Source organism: Entelurus aequoreus, linkage group LG23 (genome assembly GCF_033978785.1).
Source record: "Entelurus aequoreus isolate RoL-2023_Sb linkage group LG23, RoL_Eaeq_v1.1, whole genome shotgun sequence".
NCBI classification, from domain to species: Eukaryota; Metazoa; Chordata; class Actinopteri; order Syngnathiformes; family Syngnathidae; genus Entelurus; species Entelurus aequoreus.
In genome coordinates this window covers 22,595,098-22,608,552 of record NC_084753.1, presented here as the reverse complement: position 1 = coordinate 22,608,552, position 13,455 = coordinate 22,595,098, and the positions used below count along the sequence as shown (strand labels likewise).

The window sequence follows — 13,455 nt, the reverse complement described above, 5'->3', positions numbered from 1 at the left end:
GAATCCCGTGTGTGCCATTGTACCTTCAATGTGTACATTTGTCAGACCAATTCAGCTTTGCCAGACGTACGGTTAATCATCGTATTTGAACGACGATTTCAACCGCTACACGATCAATACTTAAAACATTCCAAAATATACGACGTTGTGACCCCGTCAACAGATGGCTATTAACAAACACAAACAGGCTATATTGTGACGTTCCTTTTCAACCAGGTGGGGGCGCTGTTCCTCAAGATACGCTACAATGTAATTTTTTCACCAGGCAACACAGATGAAAATATTTGAAAAACATAAATCCTTCACAAAATACACTTTAATGTGCCTGCTACAACATTGTTGGTGGGTATCTGTTTACGTTATAAACAAGCTAGCTGCTAGTCCATTGGGAAGAGGTTGTTTTTTCTTGTTACTATTTACATGACCTTTATTAAAAATAACAATTACATTTTTTAGAAACACGCTGTTCAAGTAACATAAGGGCAAAAAAAAAGGACAAAGTCGAGGAAGAAACTAGCAACTTTGGTGACATGGGTGTCATCATCCATCCATCGATTTTTCTACCGCTTGTCCCACCATTCTAAACAGGAAAAAGCTGCTACACTTATGATTTATATGCATGTGCCCATAATTATTTCAGAGGTGTTGTAAAATGCAGATTTTTGCCTTAGTTGTCGTCAAGCATTATTGAACTACTAGTAGAAGCAGCCTCGCAAAGAGAAAAGTACTGATGGGAAACAACTAAAAAGAGACAATGGCAGCCCAAAAGTCCTCCAGTTCTTCACGTTACAAAGAGACTAAATGTCACAGCAATTCATAGCAAACAGCTGCTGAAATCTAATTACTACCTTGTCATGTTTCTCTTCCAGGAAGCCACAAGGTTTTGAAAAAGTAATGGACTGGTAGGTGAAGGTGTGAGTGTCCTCTCAGAATGGTGTGAAAAAGTCATATACGGAAAAGCTCCGCCATCTTTCATTTATGGCTGACGATTCTGGTGGATGAAGGACAGAACGTCGTCTTTGGACAGTTTCTCTGGGTCCATCCGCGTCTGAGAATCGTGCACTATGACGCCTTCCTCCCACGCCCAGAAGAGACGCTTGGAGTGGCAGACACTGAGGAGGACGGAGACAAAATATAACCTTGTCGCCACAATCATCTCAAGTGTTTAATTTGTATGGAACATACTGGAAGGGGGAAGCGGCTTTGGCAGGTATTTCAAAGTGGGACGTGTTTTCTTTCTTATTAAAGAAGTACTCTTTTTTGTTGCTTTTGCTGTACGCCACCATCCACGGATCTGAAAAATGGACATAAAGACGGCTGAGTACACGTATGTTGACGTACGCAGCGATGGGACGTACCTTTGACGGTCTTGATGATGTAAAGGCCAGTGGGGAGGAAGTGTCGGTCGTCTCGGCCGGTGTAAGAAAGACGCGGAGCTCCGCCTGAACTCTTTGTTACTTTCATTTCCAGTCTGATTAAAAATTACGCAGGTTGTAAGACCTCCACCAGGGCTTAGAAAGACTTATTTTTGGTTTTGATTGATTGATTGAGACTTTTATTAGTAGATTGGTGCCATGCATTCATCTTACCTGACAAAGATCTTCTCCATTTCCTCTAGTCCGTACACCTCCTTCACTCTGTTTGGACACAGACAATACATTTAAGAAATATATCATCAATTGGTAGACTACCACCACGCTCCCACCTATAAGGAGAGGCTTACACATTCTGCCCCCCCACATACTCCAACACTAAACCCAAATGTCACCGCCCCATACACACACTCTTTGTATGTTTACGCACTAAAAAACAAACTATCACATGAATTTGGTTGCAACTAGCTTTTTAAAACACATATAAAAATGTAATCAGGTTTTTTACTTTAAAAAATGGGATTAAAACATCGAGACAAGAACATATCGGTTTTATTATTATATGCCAACAAATTCAGTATAAAGTGGCCAGAATACCAACTTAGATAAATAAACAATAATAAATACAATTTCTAACTAGAATCTAGAGCCCTTGAACGCATTACAGTTAAGTGCAAAAGTGAAACGTGTACAGTACATAACTTTATCATTTGCTGCCACAAATAGATGTATTGTTGGGGTCTTTTTACCTTCTTTCGCCTCATCCTTGTTCCAAAATGCTGGTGCTTTGATGAGGATATGATGTCTGTGTTGAGTGAAGCGCTCCATGCTAGGTTTGCTGCTATTGAGGCGGAACGAACCATTTTGCATTTTTTATAGGTAGTCTTGGACATTCTCAATTTTATTCAATAATAATGTTATATTTATTTGCTGTGCATTCGTAAAGTATTCACAGCGCTTCATTTTTTCCATATTTTGTTATACTACAGCCTTATTCTAAAATGGAATATATTAATTTTTTCCTCAAAATTATACACACAATACCCCATAATGACATGTAAATAAGTATTCACAGCCTTTACTCAAAATTTGTTGATGCACTTGTGGCGGAATAGGCAAGGAGGAATGGGCTAAACTGCCCAAAGGTAGGTGTGCCAAGCTTGTGGGATCATATTAAAAAAGACTTGAGGCTGTAATTGCTGCCAAAATTGCATCCACAAAGTATTGAGCAAAATACTTATGTATATCAGATTTTTTTTTAGCTATTTTTTTCGTAATAAATTTCCAACCAAAAAAACTAAATTTCCCATTGTCATTTTGGGGTATTGTCTGTAGAATATTGAGAACACAAATTAATGTATTCCATTGTGGAATAAGGCTGCAACATAACAAAATGTGGAAAAAGTGAAGCGCTGTGAATTCTTTCCGGATGCACTGTATCTTAACATTTATGACGTCATTTTTTTTTTATAACTTACCTTTTTTAAAGGTAAGTATTTAAACTTTACAAAAGCCCAATAAGACATCCCCACTTTCCCCACCCCTAACTATAAGTTATTTGTATTTGAATGTTATTCATTTTACTATGATGCCCCCCAAAATATTACCTAACTCACACAGTTCTTTAATTTTTACCCACATTTCTCCCATATTTTACCAAGGCTCAGCTGTCATATGTGCAAAACCTACCTGATGGGGTTCATGTCGGGTCTGCTAGGTTTCGCCACTGCCTTCACAAACTTCTCAGCCATCTGAATTCTAGTTGGAAAGAGCAACAATGTGAAACAACTCAATGCGGCCCAGAATGAATTTTTCAATACAAACATATTTAAGTGTTTTTACAAAGTGGCCAGTCTGCAGAAAAAAAGATAATAAAGTTGAGATTTAATGAGAATAAAGTCATAATACTACAAGAACAATTATGTATTTTTGACTGAAGTAGTACTTTAAAGAGAATAAAGTAGCAACATTTCAAGAAAAAAAACATCAAATGATGAGAATATTGTCATAATATGACAAGCATACACTTTGGACTTATTTTTGATGAGAATTGCTATCTTGTCAAACTGGACTTAAAATAATTGTCACAAACAATGCGGCTTTGCCAGACGTACGGTTAATCATCGTATTTGAACGACGATTTCAACCGCTACACGATCAATACTTAAAACATTCCAAAATATACGACGTTGTGACCCCGTCAACAGATGGCTATTAACAAACACAAACAGGCTATATTGTGACGTTCCTTTTCAACCAGGTGGGGGCGCTGTTCCTCAAAATACGCTACAATGTAATTTTTTCACCAGGCAACACAGATGAAAATATTTGAAAAACATAAATCCTTCACAAAATACATTTTAATGTGCCTGCTAGAACATTGTTGGTGGGTATCTGTTTACGTTATAAACAAGCTAGCTGCTAGTCCATTGGGAAGAGGAAATATAACATTTACAGTATATCATGCGTTGTCATTGGCGTCAGTAAAAATGTTCACATTTCAGCTGACAAAAATTCCACTTCCAACTAGAGCAGGGGTCTCAAAGTCAAGGCACACGTGCCAGATCTGGCCTGCGAATGAATTATCTATGGCCCCCGGGATGATATTTGGTTAATCGGCCAGCAGGCCACAGCCGCCTGCTGCTGTTTTGCACGCACCAATACTCCATCAGTGTTGGCACTAGGAAATTTCAAAATGGGGTCCCAGGGACCCCATCAAGTCATAAAAAATGTTTGGAGTCCCGCTTTTTTGTAACCGTTTTGAAAACAAATGATAAATGTATGCATTATCCTGTTATATCTCACATTTGTATTGTGTTTTCGAAAAAGGTAGTCATAAACATTAATTCATTAAAAAAAAAAATACCAAAGAACATTTTTTTTTATTCATATGTAAATGTATTTAGTTATAAACATTCATTCACTTTTTTCTTTCCTTCATGGATCTAAACGTTACCGCTGCCGGTATTTTTTTTCTATTTTTCTTTTTATTGTAATATTTTCAGAATGTGTTTGTTCTATTTTTGGCCAAAGCAGGACAAAGACAACAATCTGAAGTTGTCTTAATTTTTTTGTTTTAATGTCATGATTTTAATAGTCCGGCCCTCGTGTGCACAGATTTTCCTCCATGCGAACCCTGAGCTAAAATGAGTTTGACACCCCTGATGGAGAAAACATTTTGCAGTAAATTGTAGATCTTTTTTTGTGTTTTAGCTAGCGTTATGCTAACATTTGCTCTGTTACAATGTCATAAGTGACTGTAAAATGTGCATCTTTCGTGGTACATGGTGTAGTAGTAGTAGCTTCCCTGTCTCTCTCACACTTCTTATCACACACCAACTGTGTGATAAGAAGTTACTCACCAGTTACTCCGTACTGGAGTATTTTTTTTTTTTTACTGAATACTTACTCTTAATCAAGTAATTATTTGGATGCTCACTTTTTACTTTTACTTGAGTCCTATTAGTTTAAAGCAGGATTGTCCAAATTGCGGCCCGCAGCAAATTTTGTAACAGCCTACCACACATTCTAAAATACCATTGAAAAAAAACACTTAAAAAGTGAAACGAAAGAGCAAATAGGTGTACTGCTAAAAACTAGGGATGAACAGGATGTTTTGTTTAACACAATACCAACAGAGATAACTTCCTACTTCTCAAGAACAATACTAATAACCGATTCACCTGTTTATATCTATTATTTTTTAAATGCAGATTTAACTGACGTTTGTACACACTTTTTTGTGGCCTGCTTTGGGGCAACTTCTTTGTAGGCTTTCAAAACACCGTCGTCGTAGCGATGCTGGCGTTTCGGGCGGCTGATTAGGATTGATGGGTTGAAGGGCAATGTTTTGCAGAACATTTGGTGCAAAAAGCCCACGGAATCTTCCTCTAAAAACAATGAAGACGTCCCGGACGATCGACACCATGTTTGTTTACAATGAGCTAGGGCTTGACGATTATGGCAAAAATAATATACATTATTATTTTTATTGATATTGTAATCCGGATTCATGACACGATTATTCATTAATTTGAAAACATTTGTGTTTATTGTACCACCAAAACTCAAATTTAAATATATAGATATACATTAGTAACAAATAAACCACAACAAATAAAATAATGATAAAAGTACAATAAATTTCAATAACGATAGCAATATAGTAAACAATAAAAAACAATTTTTCGATTTTGTTTTCAATTCCAATTTCTTTTTTTTACCTTTTACACTTATTTTACCACCATAGAATGTGTCCTTTTTGTGTCAAATAAAATTGAATAAAAAATATTGTTAATTCACATGCAAACATCCTCACATTGTATTTTTTGTTAGTGCAGTCAGACCGGATGTGGTGCACTGCGCTATTATTGACTTAGACTTCCTTTTATTGTCATTCAAATTTGAACTTTACAGTACAGATAAGAAAGAAATTTCATTGCTTTAGCTCGTTGTAGTGCAGGATAAAAGTGCAATAAGGTTCAGAGTGTTTGCATTTACAAAAGAAGGTGCAGATATAAATAGATAACTGTACAGATAAATATATTGCACTTTTGCATATACATCCACGTTTATGGATGTATGTTATAATGTCTTTATTTTATTATTGTATAGGAGGGAAGTGTGTTGTGCTGTTCTCAGCTTGACTAGTAGAGGCGACTTGAAGCCGTTTAAAAACAAAAACAGCGAGCCTCTCAAGTTGCGACTGCTGTTTGCACATTAACGTTACATCGATGATGTCGTTCACAACAACCCAAGCAGATGAGATGTGTTGTGGGTGTATGGATTGTTCTTGCTAGCTTTAGCTTCATAGTTTAGTCACTGTTTCAAGTGGACGTCTCCACATTGTTTAGTTCGGGATGGGTCGGTTGAGTGTTTTGAGGATGAATGAGCGCTATGCGACACATTATTTTCCAAAGAATTGTTCCTTCTCCTCACATTGACAGCAATTCACTCACATGTATGTCAATTTCCCTGATATTATTTTGCGTTTATCAGTGGATTCAGTTTTATTGGCCAATTATGTGGCTGCGTCCCCGATTATGTGAATGGTCTTACTTCTTTTATTGACTTTATTGATTAGGTAAACTAGTGTTGTGTCAAATAAAAATAGCAACCATGGTCAGATCCTAAACTTCTAGTAGACATGCTCTTTTTTTCCCCACTCATTCGCTCCTCCTGTTTCACCGTCACCAGCTCCAGAATTTGCATGCACATTGGGACGGTCCATTAATTGTTTAGTTTTTTCTCGATTATTATATTTTCATTATCGTGAGAAGCCATAATCGAAATCGAAATTAAAATTGGATTATTTGTCCAGCCCTACAATGAGCTCTGGGGAAATGTATAAAAGAGTAGGGGAAAAGGAGCACTTGATTTGCTCACTCTAATCTCGCCTCATTGGAGTATTTTTTTTAATCGGTTATCGGAGATATTACTTTTATGTGTAAATTCCTCATATCAGCATGGTAATTATTTGTCGAATTTAATTAGTGCGATAATTACCTTTTTATCTTACATATACTGTATTGGGGCCCCCGCTTATAAGCTACTATAGCTTCCTGGGAGTTTCCCTTTTACAAAGCACATACTAATCATATATATTTATCATGCACCCCTGCTAATAACACAAAGCTGAATTGCAAGCTGATTTTTTTCTTATAAACTGCAGCCTATAATTATGCAACTTAGATTATGTAATCTCGCTCCCTGTAACTCACCGTCGCGAATAGTTTGCGATCTTGGGGGAAACACTCATTTTCATTTATTTTTGTAAAATTCTGCCTTGTATTCCGAACTAACTTCCTTCTGGTTCCGTTCAAAAGTATTTTTAAAAGTGTGGCCCTCATACTTCTTCATAGTTATTTAAAGTAGTACTTATGACAAAAATGATAGAGATTGTATGTCATACCGTCGCTTAAAGTAGTGATTTCTGACATCAGTGCCATTTAGTACAAGTGCATCCATCACATGCACGGCGTTGATGCGGCGCTGCGCTTTGCCCTGTGAAAAGGAAGCGCGTCAAAATGGCCAACAGGAACATTTCCAAGTTATGCCATAAATTGTTAAAGCACCGGTAGTCGCACTCACCTCGCCCTTCAGCTCCTGGACGATCTCGACACTCAGGAGAGTATCTCTGGGGAGCTCCAGCTTGAAATACTCCAGCTTCTTCCAGCGTAAAGGCATTTTGCCGTCCCACGTGTAAATCTGAGACTTCTGCATGAGGAAATGTTTGTGTTACATACTACATTCAAACTCACTAATGAGAATCCCAAAGCCTTATTACAGTCAGAAAAACTATACTTATAAAAGGAATATAGTATTTCGTTGAAGTAAACAAAACATTTGTCACTCTGACAAACATATAAACATGGTAGAGATCGGATAGTTTTGTTTAGTGAGGTCCTGCTAATTCTTTGCGTAGGTAATGATGTCCACTAGGGTTGCGCGATATAGATGATATACGATATAAAGTCAATATATTTGGCTGACGATACAGGTTTGAATATAATCATCATATCGTAATAATGCATGCTGATGACACATTCTAATTCTGTCCTGCAAATTTGACAGCGGCAGGCCAACGACCACATCCTAAAGACAATGTAGCGTCCTTGTTAGCAAGCTAGCGGCTGATGTCCCTCTACAGCGCAGCTTCTAAATCACTAATCTTCGCCACCATGGCAGCAATGAACTGCATTTCTTACAAATATCATTATCACTTAAAGACTAGAGGAGAAGGAAAAGCTCAACAGCTAAAGCTCTTGTGTGGGCGGTCGATACAAATATCAACAGTAACGATACCAAGTATAGTATCAGTATATGGTCAATACTACAGTGATTAGATTGATGGTTTTTGATATTACAAAATAGTTTTTGGTTGTTTTTTATTATATACAAACTCAGGAAATAAGAGCCAATAGTACTTATTTATTTTGCACTATTGACTTTACTATTAATGTTGTATTAAATAAGAGGAATAAGGAAATAATTGTAATATTAATTTATATTCTTATAACAATAATAATAATAATGCATTTTTAGAACCATCCTTTATGTCTGATGAAAAATGGAATCATTTAATAATTCTGAAAATATTTAGTATTAGTATTGGTATGACGAATACTACCCCGTAACTAATTGATATCAGATCGACACCCAAATTTGTAGAATAGCCCAAAAATAACTTCAAAGTATTGAAACAACAGAAGAATAAGTGTTTGGTACAATTATGAGAATTGTAGATAGAACCATGTTACAACAGAAAGTAACCAGCTGTGGGCAGTAAATTAGCAAGTAGATTAATAATACTTTTAAGAAAATAATACAACAGGAAATTTTGCAATATGTTCCTGCATACGCCAGCAGCCAAATAGTCTTTGTAACCCATTTTGAAATGGTTCTATTATCATTTATATACCAAATAATATACAGTGATATATAGCGTTATCGTAAGATGCTGCAATATACAGTATATTGCGATATAGATTTTAGGCCATATCGCACATGCTTTCTGCTGACTCACCCCTAGTGCTAGGAGGAAGATCTGCTCGCCGCCTACCACAATGCAGCGGTAGTCCATGACATTATGCAGCTTATTAAGCGTGCTGGAGTTAAGTGGCACAACGCTGCTCTTGAATGAGTCCACATCGGCGTTCTAAAGAAAACATGTACACAAATTAAATGAAAAATGCCCCCCCCCACATCAAGGTGTTAGTTTATCACTCCAGAGACCTTGGTCAGCTCATAGAATTTAGACTTTGGGTCTGAAGAAGTCGGAGTGACCCTGGCCTTGTCTGGCACCTGAGAACAGACGCAATGCATTGAGGGGTGGGGCTACACCAGATGTCTACAATAACAGAGCACACTCACCCCCCAGAGCTTGAGACATTCCTTGCGGATGTCCGCCTGCCTCGACTCTGCAAGCGTCCTGTTGGCGCAATAACCCTCAATTTCACACAAAACACACACAAACAAACAAGAAAAGCTACTCACGGGTCTAAAACAAAGGCGTGGATCTTGGCCAAAGCCTTGATCTGGACTGCACACAGGCTATAGGAACAGTGGCCAAACGTGAGTATTTTGAAATATTGATATGAAATAGATCACAACCGGGTCTGTACCGCTCATTGGAATTGACCATGAAGTGGTAGAAGTCTGCATCCTCCTTGATGATGCTCAAAGGAACCACATCCAACACATCCATCTCTGTGTTCTTCAGCTGTTTGAGTTTTAGGTTGACTTTGAACATGTACTCTCTGACGGCGTCTGAGCCGGGTTTTAAACCTCGACATACAAGGTACCTGCCAGCACAAAGACATTTGGCATCATTCCCCTCACTTGACATGAATTGGATGCATACATTTCAACTGGATCATAAAATGGCATGTTTTAAATTAAATGTTGCCTATCATCCACAACCCCAATGTGAGAAAAATAAACATGTCTTGCTCTTTTCTGTGCATTGTAAAAAGTAAAAACTTGCTAGCAAGAGGCAGCAAACAATGCAGGTATGGGGATACAATCAGTCTATATATATTCTGTCTATAAACATTTCTAAAATCACCCAAATAACACAGTATACAGTGCATGCTGTAAGTGTACTGTACATGTAATGTAGTAACAGGCACATTCACAACAAAATGTGGTCATTTTAAAAGGGGAACTGCATTTTTTTCCTTTTCAATTTTGTCTATCAATCACAATACATATTGTGAGACAAGAACACGTCTTTCTCTTTTTTTTCATTCCAACTAATGGAGAAACTGCTAGCAAGATTGGCTAACAATGTAGCTAATAGGGATTCGATGTATTCCGCCTATAAAGTATGTATGTAATGTAGTAACAGGCACATTCATAATATGTAATATTTACATATTTTAAGCATTGCTGAAACTTTTGACCAACCTCTCGGCTTATGGCAACAATCTTCTACTATACAGGTGTGAGGCATGATTTATAATCTAGCATTGATTGGCAACACTAAATTGGCCCTAGTGGGTGAATGAGAGTGTGAATGTTGTCCTCCTATCAGTGTTGGCCCTGCGATGAGGGGGCGACTTGTCCAGGGTGCACCCCGCCTTCCACCAGAATGCAGCTGGGATAGGCTCCAGCAAACCTCCGTAACCCAGAGAGAGACAAGCGGTAGAAAATGGATGGATGGAATTTACAAACTCAGAGGCAATTCAGCAGCAGCGGAAGCAGCAGCTCAGTAACTAGCTTACCTCTCTGTGAGCAAAGTGCTGTTACTAAAAGTAGTTCCTCTGCGTTAGCTTACAATAATGTAGTCTCTACAGCTTGGGTAATATGCAGGTGACGTCCCGTATATGGAGTATCTTGATAGACGGAATACAAGACTCAGCATTACCTGCATTCTTAGCTGCCTCTTGCTTGCTGGTTTTCACGATTTAGAACGCACATAAAAGACAAATATGTGTGGTCTTGTCACATACAGTGGAACCTCGAATTACAAAATTAATTGGTTCTTGAACATGGTTCGTAAACAGAAAAGTTTGTTAAAATATGAATAATGGGTTCCAGCCTTGACAAAAGTTCATATTTTAGTAAATGTTTGGACACTTTGAACACAATAACAAGTGATATACATTACTGTATATCAAACTACATAACAAGTGGGTGATGGATCAACTATCTATGTAATAAAAAAGTCAATACAACAACAATAAGCTGCTGTATACACACAGAAAAGCCATTATGGCGCCTTTTTACAAACAAAATCACAAAAATGTCTTAACTTCAACAACCAAATTGCTACAATAATAAACATTTGAAAAAAGTAAAATGGACACGCATGAACAACGGCAAATAACTAACGAGAGGAGCAAACAAGAGGGAGGGAAAATGAACGGTGTGGGGAGCCGTACGTGTCTGTGCTTCGGAAGAGTGACTATTGTCTTCAACTAAAACTTAATGTGGGTACTTACTGAGCTGTGGTCATGCTTATGAGTGCTATGATTGTACTCCTCTATAGATTTTTAAAAAACTTTTTTCCCCCTCCTTCTTTACACGCTGGTCTGTTGAGTTTTTGGGACACTTATTGACAATGGACAAAATTTGTCAAAAAAAGCGAAAATAACTATGAAAAGCACACACGCTGAAGTGTAGAGACGAGACTTCTCAAAAACAAGTGGAGTGGAAGGTTCTGCCCGAGCCTCCCCAACAAAGTTTCGCCCTACTGTCATGCCTGCAGGCGTCTAAATTAGGCGTTAGTCAACAGAGACATGGTTCGCACACAGTAGCATATTTAGCTTGATCTTAAAGATCGTAAATCAAAAAGTTTGCATACTAGAGGGGTTCGTAAATCAAGGTTCCACTGTATATGATTGTAAATAATAGGCAAAATTCCAAAAAAGTGAGGTTCCTCTTTATGCCCACCCAATTAATATTTTACATTAAGTATGTAAACTTCTGACCACAACAGTACACGCTCAGTGCAAAAATAAGAAAAACACCAGCAGCCCACCTCTCTGAGTTGGCAGGCCGGCTGGTCACAGGTTTGAAGAGGGAGACCCGGTCAAAGCAAAGGTATATTAAGTAGATCAAACCCACGCTGAAAGGGGTGAAAAGGTCAAATGTCTTACAGACAAAATGTCCACCTGAAAGAGAAAGAGGATCCCAGTTAATCCAGTTAATAAAAGTAATGTTTACACCAAGCAGCACAGTTTGGATCAGCTCACTTGTTCACTTTTCAACCTTTAATTGGGGTACCAAAGCACCAGACCTATTATGAGCGATTGTGGATGAACGCTTGCAACTGACCTGTCCTGAGTGTAGAGAGAGCGGTGAGGAACTGGCAGAGCAGCAACTGTTTGCTCAAGATCTCCTGAAGGTTTTCTTGGCCTTCCACACTGAAACCCTGGCGTCCCAGGAAACCATCATGTCAGTCATCTGACCAGGAAGTGACCCCATGAAGAATGCACGCTCACCCCGTCCGCCATGAGGAAGTGCAGCCCTGTTCCCTCGGTGCTGTCCAGCACAAAGTTTCTGAAGGCGGTGACGTTTTCTGGCCGTGTGATGTCGCCATCGCCATCCACGCCTCCTTCACCTGGGACACAAAGATGTCATAAGATCAAAAGACTGCATTGAGGAGCTCCACTTGCATTATGCGCTACCATAGTAGGGCTCAAACAGCTCGCTGGGCGCAGCGTAGAAATCCTCCAGTTTGAAGTCACAGGGTCCTCTCAACGTCATGCCGAAACCTTTGGCGTGCCAGCGTCTCTTCCACAGGACGTACTCAGAAAATCCGCCAGGCCCTGCGCACACGTCGCCAAAGTACAACAGCTCGTTCTTGAGGTCTTTGTTCGAAGAATTCTACATGGGGGAGAGAGGGAGGAGGGTTCATCTTGACGCGACCTTAGTGCGACAAACATGGCAGTATTTCCTTATGCACACTCACCCCTTCTGGAACCTTTGGGTTAGTGAGCATGTAGTTGAAGCAGTGGTCGATGTTGGCCATTTTCATAGCGGCTCTGGATACAATAAATATGGGACAAAACTTTTTTTGTCTAGAATTATCAACATTTTGATAGTTAAAATTATTCTTCAAAAATACACCTTGTCTAATTATTGTACACACAATGTATACAATGTACACCAGACCTGGGCATTCTGCGGCCCGCGGGCCACATCCGGCCCTTTGTACGTCCCTGTCCGGCCCGCGTGAGGCCAATCATAAATTACAAAATACATTTTAAAAAGTATCTATTTCGAGTGTGCAATACAACGGTGCTGCTTTTGTTTTGAAAAGCGTTATTTGTATGACTTCCGTGTGGACGTATGCTAGTGCGCGCAGCGGCAATCACAAATTACTAAATACATTTTAAAAAACATCTATGTCGTGCGTGCAATACAACTGTGCTGCTTTTATTTTGAAAAGTGTCATTTATGTGCGTATGTCCTGTTAGTGAAGGTGGACAGCGACAAGTGATGCCCGGTTATCCCCGAGACGCTAAAAAAAGAAAAGGTGATGACGAATGGCGTGTTTTCAACAAGACATGGACTGCCAAGTAAAGGTAAAGCTGTGTGCTTAATTTGTAGTACACGTGTTGCTGTGTTTAAAGAA

At 38.7% G+C, this 13,455-nt stretch overlaps 1 protein-coding gene across 2 annotated transcripts in view; it reads right to left on the bottom strand.

The window, feature by feature from the left end:
- Positions 1–757: 757 nt before the first annotated feature.
- Positions 758–13,455, bottom strand: part of cmtr1 (cap methyltransferase 1) — an 18,932-nt gene continuing 6,234 nt past the window's right edge. For both annotated transcript variants that reach the window (XM_062034800.1, XM_062034801.1), the window contains exons 8-24: positions 12,790–12,862; positions 12,506–12,704; positions 12,320–12,438; positions 12,153–12,249; positions 11,857–11,989; positions 9,497–9,676; positions 9,369–9,425; positions 9,246–9,303; positions 9,108–9,176; positions 8,899–9,030; positions 7,464–7,589; positions 7,285–7,376; positions 3,063–3,131; positions 1,590–1,637; positions 1,359–1,471; positions 1,186–1,294; positions 758–1,112 (exon numbers count right to left, since the gene is read on the bottom strand). In XM_062034800.1, coding sequence (XP_061890784.1) covers positions 977–1,112; positions 1,186–1,294; positions 1,359–1,471; positions 1,590–1,637; positions 3,063–3,131; positions 7,285–7,376; positions 7,464–7,589; positions 8,899–9,030; positions 9,108–9,176; positions 9,246–9,303; positions 9,369–9,425; positions 9,497–9,676; positions 11,857–11,989; positions 12,153–12,249; positions 12,320–12,438; positions 12,506–12,704; positions 12,790–12,862 — 1,810 coding nt within the window. In that variant the 3' untranslated portion in view covers positions 758–976. The remainder of the gene's footprint in view (positions 1,113–1,185; positions 1,295–1,358; positions 1,472–1,589; positions 1,638–3,062; positions 3,132–7,284; positions 7,377–7,463; positions 7,590–8,898; positions 9,031–9,107; positions 9,177–9,245; positions 9,304–9,368; positions 9,426–9,496; positions 9,677–11,856; positions 11,990–12,152; positions 12,250–12,319; positions 12,439–12,505; positions 12,705–12,789; positions 12,863–13,455) is intronic.